The 26,781-nt window shown below is 28.1% G+C and overlaps 2 protein-coding genes across 7 annotated transcripts in view; one reads left to right on the forward strand and one right to left on the reverse strand.

Annotated features, from left to right (window-relative positions):
- The window catches only part of LOC111684676 (RING finger protein 17), a 136,229-nt gene that overhangs the window by 11,089 nt on the left and 98,359 nt on the right, over nucleotides 1-26,781 (reverse strand). The window lies entirely within an intron of this gene.
- The window catches only part of LOC111684679, a 39,972-nt gene continuing 18,736 nt past the window's right edge, over nucleotides 5,546-26,781 (forward strand). Inside the window, exons 1-2 of one of the 5 annotated variants that reach the window (XM_046949892.1) lie at nucleotides 5,546-5,676; nucleotides 8,489-9,102. In XM_046949892.1, the coding sequence (XP_046805848.1) occupies nucleotides 9,045-9,102 (58 nt within the window). In that variant the 5' untranslated portion in view covers nucleotides 5,546-5,676; nucleotides 8,489-9,044. The other 4 variants (XM_046949890.1, XM_046949891.1, XM_046949889.1 and 1 more) reach the window with 4 other exon arrangements.

A 26,781-nucleotide genomic window follows, 5' to 3' on the forward strand; every position in this document is an offset into this window, starting at 1 on the left:
GTTGTCATGAGCGACGCCTTAGCGTCCCTATCTTCTAATGATCCGCTTAGGCAGATTTCTCGTCCCGCAGTCCAAGATTATGTCGTTTCAGCAAAAGCACCTAGACAGCACGTATTTGGTAGTCCAAAATACCTAGCCAATATATCTTTCTTATGTCGTGATATTTAATGTGACAAAAGAGTTAGGAATTTCCTAATGATAAACGAACCCAATAATTGCCCCGACAAGCTGAGTAATGGGCCTCAGCTATTTAACAATAAGCATCCTGTTGAATGGCAACAGCATCGAGAACTTCCCTGAAGTAAAAAGTATACTAAATCAATACTAGTCTTTCGTCGAGCAAAGAGGGGTGCCCGATCTATCTAGAAACTTATAACAGTTTCATTCTCAGATCATTTACGGAAATGCAAGCAACTACCGAATGTCAACCTGTCAATTCATCAAGCTATACTGGCACCATACTACGCGAAGAGTAAGATATACTCAACGGGATTAGCAATCCAACATAAGTTTTGCTGCCACATCACTAAGTGATATCTATTGAGATGGCAACAGTATCAGAGAAAGAATCCAGACATTTGCATATGATATTCTTTTCCCGCTAATTTGCATATTAAACCCAAAGAAGCCTCAACCAACTGAACAGCCAGAACAAACTTTTGCGGGGAACTGCCCACTCTTAATATCAGATGATTTGAGGGTTTGTTTTGATCCCATGTCAAAGAAACGCCGAGGATACCTTTGATCATCACCAGTTTATAGTCTAAAGACTGCCGGGACCAAGATGGAGATTTCTCCCAGATAACATGACCCCGGGGAGAAGTTAAAAACTTATAGATCCATAATGCAGCGCATTGAAACAAAAGTGGACAACTTTAAAACAAATTTAAGCGCTATACGCATGGATTGCTACAACTAGGTGAAGAAGTTGTCATTTGGATTGTTGACTTTCTTTGGATCAACATATTTGTAAAGTAAGAAGCTAACGCTATGTATACACGGTTGTTAGATCATAGAAAATGTACAGAAAATGTCTAATATTACTGTCAACCAATCCAGTTATCGTTAAACCGAAAGTTATTCTGCCGATTAAAATATTTTTTGTATGAAAACTATTAATTTAATCTTAATATAAAATATAACCAGACATTGTGATAATTGGGGATTATCAATATTTTATTTATTTTAAAATAAGTATACAAAAATTCTAGAAATAAATACATTGTAAGTACACTTTTACCAAAAAAGGTTTAAAATAGGCATTGCTTACTTTACGGATTAGTACTTGAATGAAAGGAAAACCGTATCTACTGTACTTTTGAAACCGTCCCTTATTAATATGATTACGGATTACTAAATTTTGTTGATTTTAAGTAATTAAGTTGGTAATTAGTTTATCTTAATAAAAAAAGTCATAATACTAATAATTAATCAACAGATCCCATATATTTCTATATTTCTAATTTAGAAAGGATGATAATTTAGTACAAACATAATTTGCTTTTATACAATCCACTCCTTCTCTTTAACTTCAATTAATATTAAACATAAAAAATGTTATGGTTAAATTAAAATAATAAAAAATTAGTTTGGAGATTGTTAAAAGTAATAAAAACAAATATTAAATGCTGGTTACTTATGGTACCTCTATTTATACATATTATTTTAGATTTTTTTTCTTTCTATAAACACAATTGATGTTGTCATCGTCGCCAACATTATCATCACTTTCAAAAAATTATAACAACAACAAACTGCTCTACTTTTTGTGGTTCATCTATGAACTCATGTGCCCAAAATCGTTCAAGTTCTTAAGATGAGTTTTATTTTTTGTTTTTTTTTTTCCAACAACTAATACAATTGAAAATTTTTAAAATAATCGAGAGGATGCTTTAAATATAGCAATAACATGATTTTGTATTAAATTTGACATGTTGGCAACTTTATGTAATTTTTGTTTTAAATTTAATTTTAAAAGTGATTGTTAATAAGATACAAACGTTAGAAAAGGAATAGAATTAAATATGTTCGAGAAACCCAGCAAAAAATCTTCAAATTTTGGTAATGAGTAATCTAGATAATGTAGTTATTTAATACATTACCAGGTAATGAGTGGTTGTTATCAATTATATTATTTAATTTTTTGAATGGGAATATTAGTCATTTATCCAACGTTTGTGGTTCGAATCATAGTTGATATCAGTATTTTATACAAATATTCCAGAAAGCAATATAAATATTTTAAAATAACTTGTTGATTAAGCACTGAGTAAGTGGAAAGAGAAACAAATACAATATATAACCAGGTTTTAGCCCAAGAAAGTCGGGTAAGCACATTTGTAACCAGTTATTGTTTGAACCTCGTCGAATAAAAATAATTAGTTATTCACCCCAAAAGTAAGTACTTCAACATTGCTTCAATCTTACTTGCCAGCTTAACCGGTAAGTAAAGTTTTTCCTGGGAAATTATAATATTGGCTTCTCTTGGTTATAAATAATTTCTTAAATTAAAATTTTGTTTGTAAAAAATTTCAGTAATTTATGTTTAGTACCAAATATGGAGAATAATTCTTTGATAACCATTTTTAGAAAATTTTGAAAAATTACAACATTTTTATGATGTTTTTATTACTGATGTACACTTACACTCGAATTTAAAAGAATATGTACACAATTTTTTATAACGTTTTTTTAATTATTTTTCTAAGGAGGACTTGTTTTCTATAGAAAATGTCTTGCTAAGGAAGTGTTCGTTAGGAAGACATAATTCCTACAGAAAATATCTTATAGGAAAGACATGTTTTCTACAGAAAATGTCTTACTCAGCAAGACTTGTTCCATATAGAAGACTTCCTAAGCAATACTTGTTTCCTATAAAAATGGGTAGACTTGTTTTCTATAGAAAAACTCTTATTAAGTTAGACTTCTTTTCTATAGAAAATTTATTCTAAAAGAGAAATTGTTTTCTATAGAAAAACTATTTTTAAGAAAGACTTGTTTTGAATAGAAAAGCCTTCCTATGAAAGATTAGAGTTAGACATGTTTTCTATAGAAAAAGGAAGGAAGATTTGTTATCCCATAGAAAAAACTTTCTTGTTTCCTATAGAGTCTGCCTAAGGAAGATTTCTTCCTAAGAAAGAACTTTTTCTGATAGAAAAGACTTTCTAAGGAATACTTTATTCCTATAGAAAGAGTTTTTTAAGAAAGTCCTTTAGATATAGTCCTTTAACAAAGACTTGTTTTCAAAAACAACGTTTTTCTAAGGAATAAATCCTTAGATTAGTTTCCTTTAGAAAGAGTCTTCCAAAGGAAGATTTGTTTACTATAAAACTTGTTTTTATGGAACAAGTTATCCTAAAGAAAACTTGTCTCTTTCTAAGAAAGACTCGTTTTTATGATAATATATTAAAAAAATAACACTTTGGTTAAAAACTATTTTCTTAAACTCGTTACAATAAAAACGATACTTACAACCAAAATTTGACAAATGCCTGCAGTAGATCAATAATGAACATGATTTAAGTACTTTGACATTATTACCGCAATTTTTGCAATATTTTCAACAGCTTTAACTAGTTTTTTTTTCTTCTCAGACTTCTTTTATTAGTGTTTTTTTTTTTTTATAAAATAAAAATAATATACATGCATTGATCTTGCTTGCCTTTATTCAGCCTTCTTGTCAGAAAAACTGAGGACAGACACAAATTTACAAATGAAGAACACGAATTTAACATTGTAAAACTCATCATGCTGAGAAAGATGCTGGGGCCGAATAAAATAATGAATTCACATAAATTACAAAAAAAAAAAAAAACACAATTTAAGGCCTGCACAAACTGGGGAATTGAAAAGAAGTGAGTGAACATAATTTACCATTAACCAATAACAACGTTGACTACTGTCAGCGTATGACCTTGTATTTGATGATACAGAATCGATAGTGTGTTAAAGTCGGTTAGTAAATGTCTTTAACCTCGCATAACAAGAATTAAGAATAAAATAAGATAACGATAAGGAAAAGATTTTAATAAAAATCAAATGGAATATTATTTTTTTTATTCTAAACAGTAGAAATAAATTAAAAAATAGCTTTTGCTTATGGATTTACAGTCACGCTTAGGTATCTAAACAAAACTTGAGAAATCTTTTTGAAATTAATAAAATTTTTATAATGCGAATATAATTTGCAGCTTAATGAAATTTAGAAAAAAAAAACTTTTTTCCACAATTATTATTTTTTATTGTTACTTTTTTCCAAGGTTAGTTGAAAATAACAATATTAAAATCCAATTTTTTTCTTTTTTATTCTCTTTGAGCAATTGATTCTTAACACCTACAGTCAAAATTTATTATATAATTACATACATCCATATACATATATGTATATTCTTAGTTTTTTTATACGACTTGTGTTCAACAAAATAAAAGACTTAAAACACATACGCACATTAATTTCAATTTTAGCACTTTAATTGCGTTGTTTGTAATTGATGGCACAAATCTTAACCTCAAACATCTCAAGTTGCTTTTTGATTAATTGAGGTAAAAAATGTTTATTACACACAATTATGCGTAAGTACTTTGTATAAAAATCATAATTTTATAATTAAACAAGGCTTTAATTTAATAAATATGTATGTTTGTGTGGTCATAGTAGGGGTTTAAGTTTTAAAATGTTTTGAAAAATATTACCTACATGTATGTATAATATCTATGCGTCATATTTCGCTAAATATTCAAACTTTTCTTTGAATACAAAATATATTAAATTTTCAGTTCAAGTTCAGTTCTAGTTCAATTCTAGTTCAGTTCTAGTTTAGTTCTAGTTCAGTTCTAGTTCAGTTCTAGTTCAGTTCTAGTTCAGTTCTAGTTCAGTTCTAGTTCAGTTCTAGTTCAGTTCTAGTTCAGTTCCAGTTCAGTTCCAGTTCAGTTCCAGTTCAGTTCCAGTTCAGTTCCAGTTCAGTTCTAAATCAGTTGTAGTTAAGTTAAACTACCCAAAGATTTTCTATAAATAGAACATTGAAACTAAGCACCAAGCCGCTAACTTTGTGATTCCATGGCAAACAAACCCATTAATCCATTTGCAAAAATTGCTACATCGTCATTACAACTTTAAAGCACAACTAGAAGTCTCATGTGAAATATTCTATAAACTTAAACTCCTAAACACTTCAATAAACTTTCAACATATTGTGGCATAACACATAACAACTAAATATCATTAAATGTTCTGAAAATAAAAACAAGAAAACTAATAAACTTTTGGGGGCACGACTTTACACATACAGCAATAAATAAATCTCCCAATCCAATAGCAGCAACAACAATAATAAGACATAAAACCAGTTTTGTAGCAACATAAAATAAGCTTAAACGAATGAAAAAGCTTCTCAGTTGTAAGTACAACCGATGTTGAATACGAAAGAAAGAAAAAAAATAACGAAAGACTTAAGACACAAACTTAAAAATTGAAAAATAAAAAAATTAACAAAAATCACTTTAAAAAACTTTATGAGAAGAAATACAACTACAAAAAAAAAAATTTAAGAAAAAATTAACGAATTGCAAAAATATCTAAAACAATAATGTTCAGTAAGTCGTGGACTTTTGAACAATTGAAAACATAAAAGCGGGAAATTAACACATAAAAAGAATAAAGTTTAAAAATTTAAAAAAGTAATAATAATACTAAATTACAAGTAAAACTATAGTAAATTTCAAATTTGTAAGAAGCAAAAACAAAATATATAATAATAATAAATGAAACAATTATAGTTTATGTGCTGTAATTTTATATTTAATAACTGAAAATATTGAATTTTTTTGTTGCTAATTTTGTGGTAAACGCCTAGCTTTTTATGATTTCTTTTTTTGTGGTATGCAACATTTAATAAATATTTCCCAGTAAAATTTGGTAAAAGAAATAAAAATCTAAATAATGATCGTAATTATTTTTAAATACATTAATTAATGATATTTAATTTATATTTCTAAGTGTGTCAGCAATTAATTGACATTCACAATTTTTCTTTTTTTTGTTTTGTTTTGGTTAATTTAATTACTGATATTTTAATAAAACAAATTAAGGTTGCAAAACTTGTTAAAAAATTGATATGACTACTTGTTGAAATAAATAATAAATATATATAAATAGAATCAGCTGTCTAGTACAACTATTACAAAGTTTTACGCAATTTTCTGCCATTTACTTTCAATGAGTGGTTACGTCATTGAGCACCGATATTTTAAAAGATTTTTTTGCCTTCAAACTATTATTTTAATTTAAGCTCAATTTTTAGTTTTTTAGAACTAAGAATCTGAACAATAACTTTATATTATTAATTTCGGGAATATTGGCAGATTTATATGCTATTCTGCCTTGAATCTTGATCTTGAACATGACATTGTGTTTGGAGGCAGCAAATTTTTTTCATTCATGGTCCGATCCTCTTATTGTGTTCTCTCGGTTTTGACAGCTCTTTCAATCGGAGCCTTCCCAATTTTGGAAAGTTAGTAGTAACTTCCTCGCTTTTAAGATTTAACTCTTTAGCGTAATCAGTGGTGGCTACTAATGCTGTGTTCTTAGGTTTTATAGTGTCCTTTTCGAGTCTTGATGTAATAGCGCTTCCAATCGGCACTTTCCCAATTTTGAATATTACAGCTTAAGAGGCGAAGAAAGCCCAACTTTAATTCATGGCAAGACTTGACATGGAATAGAGTTCCCTCAGGGGTTCTTTCCTGTAAAAGACATCTCATTTTTTCACGGCCAGCTAAGTATTTAGAACTCCCCAATATACGTTCATTAGCCAGATTACTGACCCATCCATTTATGTACTCAGTGGATCTTAAGAGTACTGGTAGCTCCTTCTTTTTTGCGCCGTTCCAGGGAGGAGGAATACTTTCCGCCAAGTACTTTAGGGTTCTAACACATCGGTGAAATGCCAATCCCAACAACATCACGCCCATGCCGAATTCGCAGAACTTGGTAAAACCATAAATATCCTATACAATGACCCTGATGAGAGTCTGAAGTTAGTATGACACACAGCTGATTCAGCGGAATGTAAAGAGGACAGTGAAATATGGAAGGTGTTCCATCATAGATAGATAGATAGATAGATAGATAGATAGATAGATAGATAGATAGATAGATAGATAGATAGATAGATAGATAGATAGATAGATAGATAGATAGATAGATAGATTTGGTATTGTATGTTGTATGAATACATTGCTGAAAGAAAGGAAATTTTGATTGAAAAAATTACTGCTATTGCTTTGATCTTGTAAAACCATTTTTTTATAATTCTACAGAAAACTAAATTTAAATTAGATTGTTGTTTTCAATACATTTATGTATAAGAATGAAATTTTTTCGTATATAGAAAAATTGGCAGTTAATCGTTTTATTTGTTATTTTTCTTTTTTAGTAATTTGCAATTATTTTGTACACTGCAATAGTATAGGTGTCAGCAAATAAAAAAAATACTTATTCATAAACATAAAAACATTTTTGAAACATTTGAAATTAACCAATAAAATTTTATAACAAGATAAAAAATACATACTAACAACATTCAAACTTTGCCACAAAAATGTTGCTGGGTGTCTAGTTAAAAGTATGTCTATTAAATTTTAACCACATTTAATTTGGCAAAAATGCATTTGCAACAAAAATATTTGGGTGTAAGAAACAGGAAATTTAAAATACAACAATTATCAAAAAAAAGTGTTGTAATTTTCTAAAACAATATTACGAAATCAAATTAAGTGTAATTTAAATAAAAAAAAGGAAATATTAAATTATTTAAAGTGTTTAATGGATATTGTTTAATAATTAAAAATTTTAACTTTTTAACCTTGTTAAACACTTTGAAAGTTTGTTTATTTAAAAAAAAGCGAGAAATAAATATATGTTTTTTTAATAAAAAAAGGTCATACGAAAATTAATTAAAAATTGGTTATACATACGAATAATTTAACAAGTATCTATATTTATAATTCAAAAAAAAACTAGTTTTTAAATTTCAATAAGATAAAATTGTAAAGAAACACGACTTTATTTTTATAAATGCAAACTGCAACTGAAACAATGATATAAAACAGTGGGGATGATGATTATTAATTTGACTAAATTGAATTTAAATATTAATTGGTCTATTAGTAAGGGGGTTTTAGGTTCAATTCCTAGTAGTTCCTAGTTTTGATAATATTGTCTGGCTGGCTTAAGATCATCTTGTCCTGGTAAGGATATAAACAAAATTGCTTTAATTATGATTATCCTTATAATAAGTCATTTCTAAAACAAAACTTTCAATTATTGTTTTAAACTCCACTGTACTAAGAGGAGCAGCAACTGCATCATCCAACTTAAACTTTAAATTTCAAAAGAGAAAAACTTAACAAACAAAATCTGACTCCCCAACCGCAACAACAACAACACATGATCACATTTATATATTTTTGTTTTTGCATTTGTTTATTTCAGATGTTCGAATCTATGTCGGTTGGTCAGGTCCTACCTTAAGTTTTGAATTAAACACAACAACAACAATACAACATAATTTACTAAATAACAAATATAAGACAATAACAACAAAAAAAAGAAGAAAAATATATAAAACATAAACATTAAATTGTTGTATATACGAAATCAATGAAAGAAAAATCTAATAAATTACTTGTTTTAAATCAAACACAATACATTCAAGTAGAGTGCACAAGAAAATAACATTGGTGGGTTAACAACAAAGAAAAAAACTCACAGTGTCTATTTTATATTAAAAATAATTACATAATTTTTGTAAAAAAAAATAAACAGAAAATTTTCCAAAATATTTATAAAAGTAAAAATTCTTTAAAAACACATATGGAGCCAACAACAACAAATCTGTTTAACACATTCTTCGCCACATAGAAAATAATCCAAATTTACGAAAAATAAAAAAAAAAATTGGTGTGATTTTGTAATTTCATAAAAAAATTGATAAATTGCCGCCTGTTGCTGTTGCACTTTTTCTTAAATCTACATTTTTTATAACATTATGTTGCCGAGAATATCGTTGGTGTTGTTTATCTTATTTGGATTTCTCTTTATAACTGGTAAGTAGTGATTAAATTCAAAATATAAATTTTCTTTGAAAGTGAAAAAAAAGTGTTTTAAACAAATTTTACAATATAAACTCTTACTAAGCCGGGATTTTAGGTGTGTAAAATGTAATGAGATTTAGTCTTAATACTTGACATACTTTCACAGAATTTGAAAAGAAAAATGTCGTTTAACATTTATCTTTTATATGACAACACCGGTGTAATACATTAAATCTGACATCATACACCACACGTTTTTTTATTTTTCGGAGACTTGACAGATTTCTTGTATCAGAAAAATAAAACTTATTTAAATCAAGTCCAATTGAAACTGGATTTTTTTGGAATGCAAATGTAGTATAAACCGGTAAAAAACGAAAATTTTGCAAATGATCTGAACAGTTTATTTTTGAAATATGATTATGTTTTATTAAATTTTCGATAATTCAAACTAAATGGACCTTTTCGTTTATGTTATCTTAAGGAGTGAGATCGAAAAATTCTTAACATACATATATGTTTATAAAAAAGAAACCACTAAACTTACAGCTTTATTTTTTTTATTTGATTCAAATTATTATTACAATTTACAAAAAAAAAAAAAATATTTTTATAGTTTTAATCACTAGTGATGAAATTTTGAACCCTTTTCGGAAACCCTTCCATTAACGTTTTTATAGTGCTTTCTGTCACTTTGCTCAAACATGTAGTCCATCTCCGTTTAAAATCTACCACACTTTTCAAATCGGAAGTTGTCAAATCAACAATGATATAAAAAATGAACGTTATCAAATCAACAAAACATAAAGTGTTATCAAAGTGACAATGCTATGTTGACAAACAGAACATTGCGTTGTTCCATTGAAAACAATTCGTTGTCGAAATGAAAAAATGATAGGAAGCGTAATCGAAATGACAGCAATGTGTTATTGCAATGACAACGATGCGTTTTCAAAATTTCAACGTTACAAAATTTCTATAGTTGTCCTTGTCCCTAAAATATTACTTATTGCATAAAAGTATAAAATATAAATTTGAGTAAATAATTCTTAAAATTTCGATGTACCGATCCCCATAATGAATCTATATTTACTTATATGCTCTTTAACACACGGTAAATAATGACACAGTGGTCACTTTTATCAAAAAACTGATTTTTTAAATGATCACTGGGTGGATATGGGAACAAAAAGTAATTACGCAGCCAGCTGCATATATGTATATTCCCAAAAAAATTAAATTTAAAAGCATTAATGACGCATGGTGAGAAAATTAACTTAAATTTGGATAATTGTATGTTTTGAAGTCGTTAATAATAAAACAACATAAAATAAAACTTTTTTATTCAAATAAATCTTTCTAATCAGTTTAAGGTGTGACTTTTGCAATCAAATGTAAAGTAAAAATTTCAAAAATTATATTTGAATTTTAACTGTTAAATAAATTTAAAAACACGATTGCACTCTTGATTTTTTTCCACCAACAAAATCACTGCCGAGTACTTAATAAATTTAATGGCTAAAATTTGCTACTACTTAAATTCGCATAATAGTTTATAGTAGTTGTAGTAATAGTTATTAAGTCAGCTGTGCCGCCATTCATGGTTGAAACACAACTACAATATTGCTATACAATAACGTTAATTGTCTGATTAGTTGCATAAAAGTTGTTGAAAAGAAAAGCACAAAAAAATTAAACAAAATTAAATAATAATTTAACAATACGTGGGAACTTGTAAATAACGAGGGACATCTAAAATTTTGTGCAAAAATGTAATTGAAACTTTTTTTAATAAAATAATTACAAATCACATCTTTTTGTTTTTATATTTAATTAAGCAATAAATTAATAGTATTTTTTGCTATTATAAGTGATTTTCATAGCATAAATATTTTAATATTTAATTTTTTTGCAATAAAATATTCTACAGTATGTAATTTCTCATTAAAATCGTACAGGAAATATAAAAATTTACTTTAAAAAAAATATTATGTAATTTGTTCATTTTGTGTAATGTGTAAATAACTCTATGACAGTGTCTAACACAATTGAATGCACAGTTTTAAACTTTTATAATTTTTAATGATACTATGAAAAGTAGTAAAAAAGTGTTTATTTTTATGTTTTCCAAAGCGTTTGACTACAAAAAAGTATAAATAATAAAATTCCACAATAAAAAATTATTAGCAATAGGTAAATTGTAAGTTCAGACGTTTGTAAGAAAATCTTACTATTTCATTGCCAGACAATTTTTAGGCCAATCGGCTCAGAATCATTTTCTGAGTCGATTTAGCTATGTCCGTCCATGTAAACCTACAGCTCGCAATTTTGAAGGTAATTCAATGAAATTTGGAATATGATATTCTATTGTCAAACACGAAGAGAAAAAACATGGTTGTGGTAACCACGTTCTAAGAGCAACATATTATGGTTAAAATTATGATTGTAGTCTAAATATATTATGGTTATTGTAACAATTTTAAAGTATCATATTATGGTTAAAATCAGCTAAAACATTTTATCATAATATTTTTTATTTTCCATAATATTGTTCCATACAAAGTGAAATACTTATACATATAATGTTATAAACCAAATGAGAATTATTTTAACTCATTTTATTGTAGCTTTAAACAACACAAAATAATTTCTTGTTGTAGCAACAGACATAGAACAACAAAACATATAATAGTTATTTATAAAAAACATAAGATATAATGGTTATACAACATATAGCAACATAACATATAATGGTTATCAGTAAGTTGAAATATTTGTTAGTAACATAATATGCTTTAGTCGTTACCATTTCTTAGTTATTGAAAAAATAATTATTTTTCAGTGAATCATACTCAAATTTATAATTGTCGTGAACATGAAAATGATTACAGTAACAACAATATTGTTTAAATAGAATTAAAATAACAATTATATGTTTTTGATAACAATATATTGTTACAGTGAACATAGTTTAGTTATAGTAACCATGTCGAACTATGTTTTTTCTCTGCGTGCAGGGACGAAGCCTATTAAAAATGTTTAACATAGCTCCATTATTTCAGCTAGTCCCCATACTACTGAACTCCCGAATAGGTCTTCAGGTCGCAATTTGATCGTCATTTTGATCTTTTATTTAATGATTTTAGACTATTACTGTTTTAAAATCAATATTTTAAATTTTTGTTTATCTTTTTTTAATATTTTTCATCTATTTTTGGTGAAATTTATTTAAACTACACAAAACAAAATACAACCCTGATCAGCTGTCGACGCGTCAAAGATGAGCTTTTCGCGGCAGACACGTTACAAACTAAAGTGTGTAATTTGGGAAATGAATTAATAACTTTTGGAATGGAAGTCTTTGAAACAGCTTGACCTTTTTACTTACGATTAATGTTTTACTTTAATATTATTCTTCTTTAGTATTCTTTATAATATAGCTCTTGAAATAGTGTTAAGATAATACTTTTATGTAAAAGTTTTTTATAAAAGTCAATATTGGATTTTTTACAATTTTAAGTTTTTCTGATACAGTTCTTATTAATATAAAATCTGATACGACTGATATTTATACACTACACCTCTATAGTAACGACTGTTGTTGTACTGATGATTGAAACGCACAAAATGTATACCAAACGACTCAGAATCGAATAAGACATGTGTGCAAGGTGCAGGCCGCAATTTTCGAGATATTTTGATAAAATGGACCAAACGTGTTTTTTGATACAGGGACCTTTTAAAAATGCTTGAAATCGATCCATTATTTCACCTGGCCCCATATAATTGGATCTCCCGATTTGGTCTTTTTATACCAAAATTACGTCAAGTTTACTATTAACTGTTCATAAAAGTATAAATGACACTGCCGATTTTTGCAATGAATGACCCTTATTTACCCCTAGCCCCCTTAAAAAAAGTCTTAAACGTCCAAAATTAACTTAACCATTATTATTGTAACCATTATTATTGTAATTAACGTCTGCATAACTGTTATATAAAAATATATCCTTTCTCCAAATGTAATGCGGATTGTCCCATCTTTGACCCTCTTTAATCCTCTTTTAGAATATTAGTTTTTCGTCAAATAAATTGCTAAATACTTTGATACTAGGGTTAAAATTCAATACGAATGTTTTTCAATGAAAATTAAATAATTTTAAAAATATACACATAATGTAGGGTATAATATGGTCGGCTATTCCCGATTTTGTTTTTTAACTTGTAAAAATTATATAATTTCCTCCATAGAATACATTTTTCATTTATTATAAATTATTGTGAAGAACGGTATAGAAATTCGATTTTTCATATGAATTATTTAATGTAAGTTAAATTTTGTACTTTACTGTAAAAACAACATGGGAGTTATAAAAATGTTTATAGCATTAAAATGGTTAAAACAACATTTTTTCATTATTTGTAATAGAAAGATGCTTTTAAGGTGTGTGTTTATTTCAAATAGATGAAAATAAATCAAACTAATTAATGCGTAAAGTAACGGATGAGATTTGAAATTAATATTCTATTACATATTAAATATAATTCAACAGAAAAGCAGACAGACGAAAATGGCCTAATAGAGTCTGGATCTATAAGGATCAAGAATACATATAACTAATGACGTTGGAAAATTACAAACTAATATATTTTACCTTTCTCACGAAGGTAAAGGGTATAAACATTATTCAAGGCCATAGACAAAAATATTAAAAATTTTATTACTTTTTAATAATAATCACTAAAATTGTAATTAATATTTCTCGTGCAATTAAAAAAAAAAAAGATCAAAAGTCTAGACAATTAGTTCCCTTGTAGTTTTCATGCATGAACGTATAAAAAGTTTACACGTTTGTGAGTCATTAAGGTACACTTAACACTTCAATATAATTTATATGAGAATATTAAATTTCAAACAAACACACATACATACATAAATACATGTTTATTAGATTTTAATTCAGAATTATTATGTTTTAATATTTGTTTAGACTTTCAATTTTTCCCCATTACATGATGTATACTGTTTTAAGCTTTTCGAAAAAGATACAACTTTTAAAAAAGCAAAACAAATAAAAAATATTTATTAAGATTTACGTTTTCTTTATTTTTTATTCAATACAGTAATTTACTTTGTTCAGACATAGAAACGTTTGAACGAAAGAGTAAGCATATTGTGTATTTTAAGCGGATACGTAAATGTTGCGCATCCGCAATTGAATTGTATTGAATTGTACATATATTTTCGTAGAGAAACATCTGGTTGTAAGTTTAGTTGCCAGTGATGCGCTAGAAAAAGTACTTTATTTAAATTTAAATATTGTACTTTTTATACTCTACATCATTGACTGAGGGCAACTCTTTTTTGGATGTGCAATTTGGTTTTAGGAGGGGTCATTCGACTTTCCATGCCCTAACGGTTTTCGCAGGCCTATGCGGTGGGTTGGATTTTGTGAAGGCTTTGATACCACCTGGCAGGATGGCTTTATTGTGAAATTCTTGTTAGGAGTCTTGATAGGAACTTATGTACAATTGTCTCCAACTTTTTTCACGAGAGGACGTTTGCTGTAGAAGTGGGTTACACTAGATCGCGTGAGAGGACTGTGACTGCCGGAGTGACACAGGGATCTTTATTGGGTTCTGTTCTGTACAATTCCCTTATGAGCGATATTCCAGCGTAACCTAATGGTGACGGAACTCGGAATATTTGACAAAGTGGGAACGTCAATTGAATGTCTCAAAGTCGGTCGCCGTGATTATAAAGGACAAAACTCTGAAAATTTTTTTGCCAATGTTGTAAAATCTTAGAATCGTGTATATGTAGTTTTAGTACTACTGTTGTACCAATAAAAAGTGCCAACAATTTCATTATGTTTTTGTAATTGTATGATTTTGTGTGTGTGTGTCATTCTGTTTTTATGCAAATATTTATAAAGTGATGGTAATACATAATGTTGCAAGTTTTAAAATGTATTTTGTGATTGTTAAAATTATCTTAAGTAAATGCATTAGAGCATAGTAATATAATTAGAAAGATATGTATGTATTTCTTAAATACATACAGTATGCGATATAAAAATGAAACATTTAATTGAAGATTGTTTTGATCTTGATATTCTGAATTTATAATATTGACTATGGATTATTTCTAGGCACTGTTTGTATGATTATTCGAAATAATGAAATTTTACAAATTTATCCGAAATATTCTTTGATTCCATTGAAGTTCACTTTAAGTTATCGTTTTTAAATTCGAAAGTTTGGCGTTTTTGTTAATTTTTAACCCAGAGATCTCAAATCCAAATGAAAAAATCTGATTTCAGTTTCAGTGTTTTCCTGCAGAAAAATATAAGTCTCAAGATTTTTAAACTTTATTGGGTGTGTTATTGGCGTTTTGTTCCATTATTGCAGAAATTGGAGTTTATTGTAATCCAAAATTATTGCTTGATCGGTACACGATTAAGATAGTCTATTAATCCCGGAAGTATATAAATATTTTACATAAATTATCAACTCAAAACAACTTCTAGAACGAGCGCAAATAGAACCACTTCAGACTCTTAAACAACTTTGGAACTAACGATGGTACTATTACTTCTGGAACATTAAATACTTTTAAAGATTTAATTATACACTAGTTCAATGGAATGCGTATTAATTCCGAAACAAGTTCTTGGAATCAGTTTAAAAAATGTCAAACAAATTTTAAGTTATTTAATAAAATTGATACATCATTTATAATTCTTAACGATTTCTTTAAATTGGTGCTAATCCGCTGAAAAATTACCTTTTTATACCCTACACCACTATAGTGGGGAGGGTATTATACGTTTATGCTGATGTTTGTAACATACAAAAATATTGGTCCAATACCCACCTTAAAGTATACCGATCGATTCAGAATCATTTTTTGAGTCGATTAAGACATGTCCTTCCGTCCGTCCGTCTGTCCGGCTGGCTGGCTGTCCATGTAAACCTTGTGCGCAAGGTACAGGCCGCAATTTTCAAGATAATTTGATGAAATTTGGACCAAGCATGTTTTTTGGCACAAGGACGAAGCCCGAAAATGGTTGAAATCGGTCCATTATTTCACCTAGCCCCCATACAACCGTACCTCCCGATTTGAACTTTTTATGCTATAATTACGTCAAATATTCTGCTATCTCTCTAAAAATTGGCACAAATAAGTTTTATATAAGTATAAATGATACTGCAGATTTTCGTAAGGATCGGCCTATATTTGACCCTAGCCCCCATACAAACCCCCCTTCAAAAAATGACTTAAACGTCTAAAATTGACTTGTAACCATTTGTATCGCAATGAAACTCAACAAAACTAACTGTTATTTAGAAATATATCCTTTTCCCAAATTTACCGAGGATCTGCCCATATTTGACCTATATAAAGCCTCATTTAGAAATTTTAGTTTTTTTTATCAATAAATGGCTTAAATATTTTGGAATTATGGTAATATTCAACATAAAAGTTTCTTTACAAAAAATAAAAATTTTATAAAAGTAAAAATTGTAAAAATATACTCATGGTGTAGGGTATCATATGGTCGGCCATGCCCGACTATACTTTCCTACTTGTTTAAAATTAATTTAGCGTATATGTTCTCTAAAACTTCTCTAGAACAAGTTCCGAGGTTTACGAATTGGAACAAAAATCATTGATTACAGAACTAGTTACAGAAGAGTACCAAAGAATGAGTGTCGACTCCATAACGTTTCCACAGAACCAGTTCAGAAGGGGAAAATTTCGAACAAAAATCATTGGGTTCAACGCCAAAGTTGAACGAGTGCAGGATATAATAATGCGTTGTAGAATTTGTTGTGTAACTAATATAAATTTTACTGGGTAGAAATCAAATTGTTCCGATTAAAATTTTAGGACTCTAGATGTTTTAAATTCCCAGATGTACGATTTTTAAGTATTTAGTAGGAATCTATTATTTACAGACGCCACACCCACTTTCTCAGATATTCTAATTTTGATATCTATTACATAGAGGAGGTGCCTCGCCCAATTTTTTCCGTAAACAATTTAAGGGGTCTAGCTGTTATAGATTCTTAGATATACAGAAATTTTATTAATACTGCCACTCTAAGTCCTTTTTGGAAACCTTTAAACAACATCGTTTTTAAAAGTTGGGTCACTTGAAACCAAATTGGCCACATAAATGACTCTTAATGCTTATTTTGTATGTGGGCATGGCACCAAGTCCACCTTAAATTTATTTATTTTTTTGTACCGAGTAATTACCACTTTCAAATAAGTAAAATATTATCAAAATCGGTGAATATTTTGACCGGCTTCTTAAAATTGGCCCAACAAACCTACAATTTATACAACACAGCTATAATTTGGAAATAAAATTTCAATATTTCCTAACGAGTTTCTATTGTACAACAACTTGTTTTAGTCCGCAAAGGTATTAACAGTTCTAAATTACCGATTTCTTACAAAAATTACAGTATATAGACCCCAACATGTACCATCCGGATATTCTGACACTAATCTGATTGGTGGAAAAATTTAGGGATGTCCTAAGGTCTGAATACAAGAAGTGGATATGTGAAATGGCAAAAAGAGATCAAATTATTACCCTATCAACCTGGTTGTAATGAGTCGATTTGATTATCAACGGCCTAACTAATTGTTTGTAGGGTTCTATAGTTGAAACGAAAAGACGACTTTTTTCATTTAATTAAAAGTCGACTTTTAGACTTTTCGACTATAAGTATTTTATAAATAGTCGATTTTTCAATTTTTCGACTTTTTTCAACTTTTCGACTTATTTTGACTTTTTGACTTTCTTCGACCTTTTACGACTTTTCGATTTTTTTTCGACCTTTTACGACTTTTCGACTTTTTTCGACCTTTTACGACTTTTTCCAACTTTTTCCGACATTTTTCGACTTTATTCGACCTTTTACAACTTTTCGACTTTTTTTGACCTTTTTCGACTTTTTCCGGCTTTTTTCGACTTTTTTCGACTTTTTTCGACTTTTTTTTGACTTTCGACTTTCTTCGACCTTTGTCTTTCGACAAAAAGTCGATTGTTTGATTATTCAAAAGTCGATTTATAGAACCCTAATTGTTTGACATAGAGTTCAACGTTTTTCCTCCAGGTATAGAGCCATAGATTGCTTTTTCTTTTTTAAACAAACTTTAAAGGGTTAATAGACAAATTTGAATATGTAATGCGAAACCCTCTTGTTAAAACCGATAAACATGGAACATGTTTTTCATTTTGATTTGGGTGGAGTGTTGTTATAATTGTTTGCATGTTAAAAAAAAAAAAAAAATCACAGAAAAACAATTGAGAACCAAAAAATCATAATCGACAAAACCAATGAAAATATTTGCAGGTGTTTAACCTGATTTAGATGTAGCCAACACAATAAAACTTAAATGTTTCATGTATTCAATTTACGCACTTGCGGTAAAGATTAAAGTCATTCATTGTAAATTAAAAATAAAATTTTGGAAATTAATCTGAAATATTTGCCGATTTTCATTTCAGTTATTTTCGGTATGAAAAGTGTGCAGCAACAAGGCCAGCAATTGATTCGTTCATTACGATTATAAACTACTAATATTATAATGGTGGTCATTTCATATTTTGTATGTCAGTTAACAATGCAAAAACTATTTGATAAGTATCAAATTTATTGGCAACCAAAACAAAATTAGGAATCTATTCAATTACAAATGGTTGAATGGCAAACAACAATAGATATTTCATATGATTGACAGACAATGTTGTTGGTAAAACTAATAGATTATGAAAAATTTTAATTAATTAAGTTAATCTAATAATTTGACATTAATTGAAGAGAGGATAAGTATTTTAAAATCTTTTTTTTTTTATAACATTTTTAAAATTTAACAGAAAAATGTAAAAATAATTTGACATTAAAAAAATTTGAAATTAATATGAAGTATTCTTTTATTTTGAATTGTTAAAGCTTTTAAAATTGCAAAGTTCACCCAATTGTAGTAAACGCTTTCAAACTCCTTATTATGGACTTGTTACAATTAAAAAGTAATTATATTAAATAACTTATATAATGCTTACTTACATCTTCCTTATATTTTTTTTAAAGTAAATTAAGTAAAATGGGTTAAAAATAATTAAACAATATTTTATAGTTTTATAACATGCAGTGGCATTCGCTTTTAATTTTGTTGCGTATGAAAAAATAAAAAATGAAATTTTTAATGTGGTTAAATTAACTGCATAATTATACCTCAAAGAAAGTAAATATTACAATGCGGGTTTGGCAATGGATCTACGAATACGAATATACATAGACCGATATTTATACGTACATATGTATGTGTGTATTTATGTATATTTGTGTAGGCCTGAAAAATACATATTTTAAATCTTCGTGTGGTTAAAAAAAGCAAAAGCAAGGTTTTCATATTTACTTTTTTTCTCTTGCCAATAACCGCACGTTAAAATTGTTACAGTTTTTATTATAATGTTTTAAATTTTTATTGAAAAAAGCTTTGAATGCGGTAACACGTGTTTAATGCTTATGTTATAAGGTTGAAATTACTATTAATTTATGACGTAGAGCGTATAATGTAACCGGCAAGGGTATTACGATCGGCTCAGTCAAATCTTATACTGGAGTAAATTTTTTATAAAATATATTTTTAAGTTTTAATAAATTTTGTTTTTCAAATTATTCATTGGTGACAAGCGTCCAGATTTTTTTTTCTAAGATTTTCCAGGTTTAGGTTTTCTTCAAATGTTTAGGTAAAGTAATTGATTGTAATTGACCATGTATTACAAATACTTGCAATGTGTTATTGAGCAATAACTAATTACAATTAATTGTAACTGAAATTACTAGTAATAGGTAATTTATCAATCACAATTGATTGAAGTTGTAATTTGGATATTAATAATTAAAGTTACATTAATTATAAGAAGAGAAAATCACAATTACAAGTATATAAATGTAATTCGAAATTACTTAATTGCAATTACTTGTATTTCTAATAGGGAATGCTTGAACTACAATAACAAGAAATTTTAATTAGCAAAAATTTAATTTCGTGAACTTCAATTACAATTATTTAAAATTCATTCCATTTACTTCAAATAATTGGAAAAGTAATTATTACGCCGATTTAAATAAACATAAAATGGAACAGACATGGAAAATATAAATATTATAATAGTAATTGTAACAACAAGAGTATTTTTCTCAGTTTTAAAGTACAAACAGATTTACGACTATACTTTAAACTAATGACTGCATTATGGACTTGACAATAAACTAGAATGTATACTAGACTAGGCTATAGACTAGACTATTTACTAGACAATGGACTAGGCTATAGACAAGACTTTAGACTATACTATAGACTAGCCTATAGACTACTAAGCCTAGTCTATAGGCTGTAGTCTAGTATAGACTAGACTATAGACTAGACTATAGAATAGACTATAGAATAGACTATACTATAGACTATAGACTAGACTATAGAATATACTATAAAATAGACTATAGACTACACTATAAACTAGACTATAGACTAGACTATAGACTAGAATATAGATTAGACTGTAGACTAGACTTTAGACTAGATTATAGACTAGACTATAGACTAGACTATAGACTAGACTATAGACTAGACTATAGACTAGACTATAGACTAGGCTATAGACTAGACTATAGACTAGACTATAGACTAGACTATAGACTAGACTATAGACTAGACTATAGACTAGACTATAGACTAGACTATAGACTAGACTATAGACTAGACTATAGACTAGACTATAGACTAGACTATAGACTAGACTATAGACTAGACTATAGACTAGACTATAGACTAGACTATAGACTAGACTATAGACTAGACTATAGACTAGACTATAGACTAGACTATAGACTAGACTATAGACTAGACTATAGACTAGACTATAGACTAGACTATAGACTAGACTATAGACTAGACTATAGACTAGACTATAGACTAGACTATAGACTAGACTATAGACTAGACTATAGACTAGACTATAGACTAGACTATAGACTAGACTATAGACTAGACTATAGACTAGACTATAGACTAGACTATAGACTAGACTATAGACTAGACTATAGACTAGACTATAGACTAGACTATAGACTAGACTATAGACTAGACTATAGACTAGACTATAGACTAGACTATAGACTAGACTATAGACTAGACTATAGACTAGACTATAGACTAGACTATAGACTAGACTATAGACTAGACTATAGACTAGACTATAGACTAGACTATAGACTAGACTATAGACTAGACTAGACTATAGACTAGACTAGGCTATAGACTAGACTATAGACTAGACTATAGACTAGACTAGACTATAGACTAGACTATAGACTAGACTATAGACTAGACTATAGACTAGACTATAGACTAGACTATAGACTAGACTATAGACTAGACTATAGACTAGACTATAGACTAGACTATAGACTAGACTAGACTATAGACTAGACTATAGACTAGACTATAGACTAGACTAGACTATAGACTAGACTATAGACTAGACTAGACTATAGACTAGACTAGACTATAGACTAGACTATAGACTAGACTATAGACTAGACTATAGACTAGACTATAGACTAGACTATAGACTAGACTATAGACTAGACTATAGACTAGACTATAGACTAGACTATAGACTAGACTATAGACTAGACTATAGACTAGACTATAGACTAGACTATAGACTAGACTATAGACTAGACTATAGACTAGACTATAGACTAGACTATAGACTAGACTATAGACTAGACTATAGACTAGACTATAGACTAGACTATAGACTAGACTATAGACTAGACTATAGACTAGACTATAGACTAGACTATAGACTAGACTATAGACTAGACTATAGACTAGACTATAGACTAGACTATAGACTAGACTATAGACTAGACTATAGACTAGACTATAGACTAGACTATAGACTAGACTATAGACTAGACTATAGACTAGACTATAGACTAGACTATAGACTAGACTATAGACTAGACTATAGACTAGACTATAGACTAGACTAAAGACTAGACTATAGACTAGAATATAGACTAGACTATAGACTAGACTATAGTCTAGACTAGACTATAGACTAGACTATAGACTAGACTATACTAGACTATAGACTAGACTATAGACTAGACTATAGACTAGACTATTGACTAGACTATAGACTAGACTATAGACTAGACTATAGACTAGACTATAGACTAGACTATAGACTAGACTATAGACTAGACTATAGACTAGACTAGACTATAGACTAGACTAGACTATAGATAGACTAGACTATAGACTAGACTATAGACTAGACTATAGACTAGACTATAGACTAGACTAGACTATAGACTAGACTAGACTTTAGACTAGACTATAGACTAGACTATAGACTAGACTAAAGACTAGACTATAGACTAGAATATAGACTAGACTATAGACTAGACTATAGTCTAGACTAGACTATAGACTAGACTATAGACTAGACTATAGACTAGACTATAGACTAGACTATACTAGACTATAGACTAGACTATAGACTAGACTATAGACTAGACTATAGACTAGACTATAGACTAGACTATAGACTAGACTATAGACTAGACTATAGACTAGACTAGACTATAGACTAGACTAGACTATAGACTAGACTATAGACTAGACTATAGACTAGACTATAGACTAGACAATAGACTAGACAATAGACTAGACTATAGACTAGACTATAGACTAGACATTTGAAGTCTATCATTAGCGAATAAAATAATCAAAGCATTTACGAGCAGTCTTTCTAATGGGAGAGTGTGGAGCTCTTCAAAACAGTTGATCTACTTATTTTTGCTTATCAATATTTGCAAGACCTTTTTTTATCTAGTTTTCTTTCAATGTTCAAAACATCTTTTTAATGATTTCGAAATAGTGTGAAAATCTTTATTTCTCAAAGTAAATTTTGACCTTAATATCAGTTGAATTAGAAAAGAAAATATTTAAAACAGGGGTTTCAAACAAAATTAATCAAACATTTTTTTTCTTACTCAACAAAAGGAATTGAAATCCGCTTTACCGGTGAAATGAAATTTCTATTAAAGATTTCATGTATACATATGTTATTAAAGGGTTAAGTAATAAAAGATTAAAATTAAATTGAAGTGTAGGCTTAAACAATTATATATTTTGTTTACAAATATGTATGAATATTATTAAAAGTAATAAAACATATAACAGTCAAACTAGACTAATACGAACTTTACGTATTATTACCACACTTTAAGGGAAAAAAATTGTATTTTGATAAAAATATTATTTTTTGTTTGATTAAAAAAATAATTAAGAGTTTCATATTCGGCTTTGCCAAATCTTATATAGCTTTCACGGTGATGTGTGTGTGTCAGTGCCAAAATGTCCTCTTTTATAGGTTATAACTTACTACGGCCCCTATAGTACAAACATTTCTTGTAGCTGTGAAAAAATTAATATATTTAAAAAGGTTAGTTACCTTCATAAAAATGAACAATTCATTATATTGGAATTCTACTGTAATAGATGTTTTTTATAACATACATTAATAAATACAACAACAAAAAAAGGTAATTTGTGAATTGTAACATGATAATCATGGGATTTTAAAGTACGATAAGCGGAAAAAGTGTAGCGATTACAATTATTTATTTAATTTAATAGTCCATAATAAAATTTATTATTCAACCCATAAAATTAAATAACCAAATGTATAATGCACCACTTTTAATATTTGCAAAATTAAGCAATAAAAGTCTATAAAATATTAAAATTGATTTGCAATAAATTTTAGCTGAATAAAACAAACAAAGTCTACTATAAATTTAACTTAAAGTTTATTTATGATAAACATCAAATAAATTTAGTACTTTTAATATACAATTAACTATAATTATATAACAATATATATATAATATGTCTATTTGTATTTCTTTAAAAGTCTTTGATTGATATTTAAATGTCAAGGTGTTGAAATCATTATGGTCTGCATAACGCAAATCATTTTTGACAAATTAAATTGATGATTAAAGATTAATCATAATAAATATGTTTTTAATCTCTACGATACATAAAATTAATGATGATTAAATATCATTTTGAAAAATTTATAAGATATTTATTTGCAATAACATTTAAATGTAGACGACTATAATGATGGCCCTGACAGTCAGCATATGTATGAAGCCAGCATGTGGAAATGAAAAAATTATTAGGTAAATAAATATGACTAATAATAGATTTAGTGGCAAAAGTTACCCTCTAGCATTATTAAAATAAAATTCTTCATTTGAATTACACAGACCAACAAAATTAGAAAAAAGTCAAAAGCCAAGTTACACTTTTCTAAACGATTGAGCTTTAGAAAACGCTTTAGAAAAGTGACGTTTTTAAAATTTCAAGATACGATATCTCAAATTCCAAATATACATAAACGTCATAGTTGTTCGTGCAAAATTTGATGATTTTAGCTCCAATGCAAAAATTTATCAGAATTAAATAATTGAAAGAAATAATTTTTGGTCGGAATTGACAACCGTGCAATGATCTCACATATAAATACATACATTAGATTTTTTTGTTATTTATTTTATATACAAGGAGCCACGCCCTCTACTGCAAATTGCCCATATGTTCACAAACTTTAAGCGTTTCCTAAATATAAAGATTTTTGTATTTTATTCATATAGGTGGTGCAGAAGCCTTTTCTACCAAACGTGTCTATGGATATCGAAATTTCCGATGTAAAATTTAATGTTCCGAGATATTCAAATTTTAAAGAAAAGAGTGTGACATCTTTCCCACTTGCAATTTCTAAATAAAAAGTAGTCGAATGTTCCTTCCAGTTATAAGATTTAGTTGTTTAGCTTCATATAAGGTACAAAACAAATAAATAAGCAAACATACATACATTTGTTCGATTCACAATCGATGTTGTAGAGTTGTATGTGTTGTATATTAGCAACTGCTACAATAGTCATAATAATGTTGTTAGTATTTTTTATGCAAATGCTCATAGAATTCATATGACCAATTATACCTTGATTATTTTTTCATTGAGAACATTAAGTCATAACTTACTTCAAAAATCTTTTCACAATCACTGTTGCTATACTTTAGTAGGTACAATATACAACTTGATTGTGAATTGAGCAATTAATTTTTATATATAGAACATAGAATGTCTTTCCTACAAAGGTGAAGGATATAAAAATTCTTGAAAATCGAAAATTATCAATGGATGGATATAATTAATCCATCAACATTTCCTTAAATGTAAATTTATTAATATTATTAAACTTATTATAAAAAACATTAAAGCAAATGCAATGAAAATATAAACAAAAGCAAAAATAAATATATATTAATAAACCCAACTAATAAACGTGACAATATTTTACTTGCAAAATACAATTAAATTTTAAAGGTGGAGCAAAAAAAAAGAAGTGTTTTTTTTTTAATCCGATATTCTTTATCAATCAATGTTGTTTTTTTTTTTTTTTTGTAAAATAAAGAAAAAAATAATAAAATATTTTGTATTTAACAGCTGTAGTTGTTTGTATACGATTTTTAAAATATCAAAAGGCACTAATTTAAATTACATTAAAGGTGATGAGTACGACTTAAAAAGCATAAGACAACAAAGGCAATAAAATCAACAACAACTGCACATACAGTTTTTCAAGAAGCTTATGTTGTTGTTGGTAATCACTCAAATTCAAAGATTTGTGCTTATATCTTTCTTATTTATGGACGGATTTTGCTGAAAGAACTATTCAAGATTTGGATCACGAAGATATTTCAAGAGAAACACAAATGTACAGACACACAGCCGATATGGGTTTTATTGGCTTCGGTATCCCTGAGGATCCAGAATATACATACAAGCTTTCGGAAAATTTTATTTTGGAAATTACAAATACGAAGGTATAAAAATAAGTTATTTTCTTTTTGTTAGATAATCAACTCTATCGCCTATCATAATTGCACGTGAAATATGTTCCCTTTTCACTTTTTTCGTTCACTAACTTCTTTGTCGTGAAAAAAATTTACCTTGTCGTGAAATTTGTTGATGGAATTTTGTAAACATTAAACAGCTGTTCCATACAAAATCAACTATTGTGAATGAATTGTTCACAACAAGTTCGCAATAGCAATTTTCCCTTCGAGGAAAATGAAAATTTCAAAGGAACAAAATTTTCACTTCTATTGCGATAGAGGTGAATATGTATATCCTTTATTTTCACTTCTATTGGCGATAAAGGTGATTATGTATATCCTTTAAAGTCTTTTAAATTTTTGAAATATTTTACCTTTTAACAAAATAAGAAGATTTTTAAATTAAATACCATTTAAATCACAATTTAATGCGAAAATATAAATAGCATTAACACACGGACCTATATATACGGACTGATGCAAAATATTATTATTAAGCTTATTATAAAATTTTATCCTTGATATAGTCTGATTAACAGCATCACTTCTCACAACAGTAGATTTTTAAATACATACATTATTTTGTTGACCTGACATCATTTTTTTATAATTGTTATTGCAACAAAATTGTTATTTTTATTGTTTTTTTTTATGCATTTTATTTAAATGCC

This window comes from Lucilia cuprina, chromosome 4 (assembly GCF_022045245.1).
Source record: "Lucilia cuprina isolate Lc7/37 chromosome 4, ASM2204524v1, whole genome shotgun sequence".
NCBI classification, from domain to species: Eukaryota; Metazoa; Arthropoda; class Insecta; order Diptera; family Calliphoridae; genus Lucilia; species Lucilia cuprina.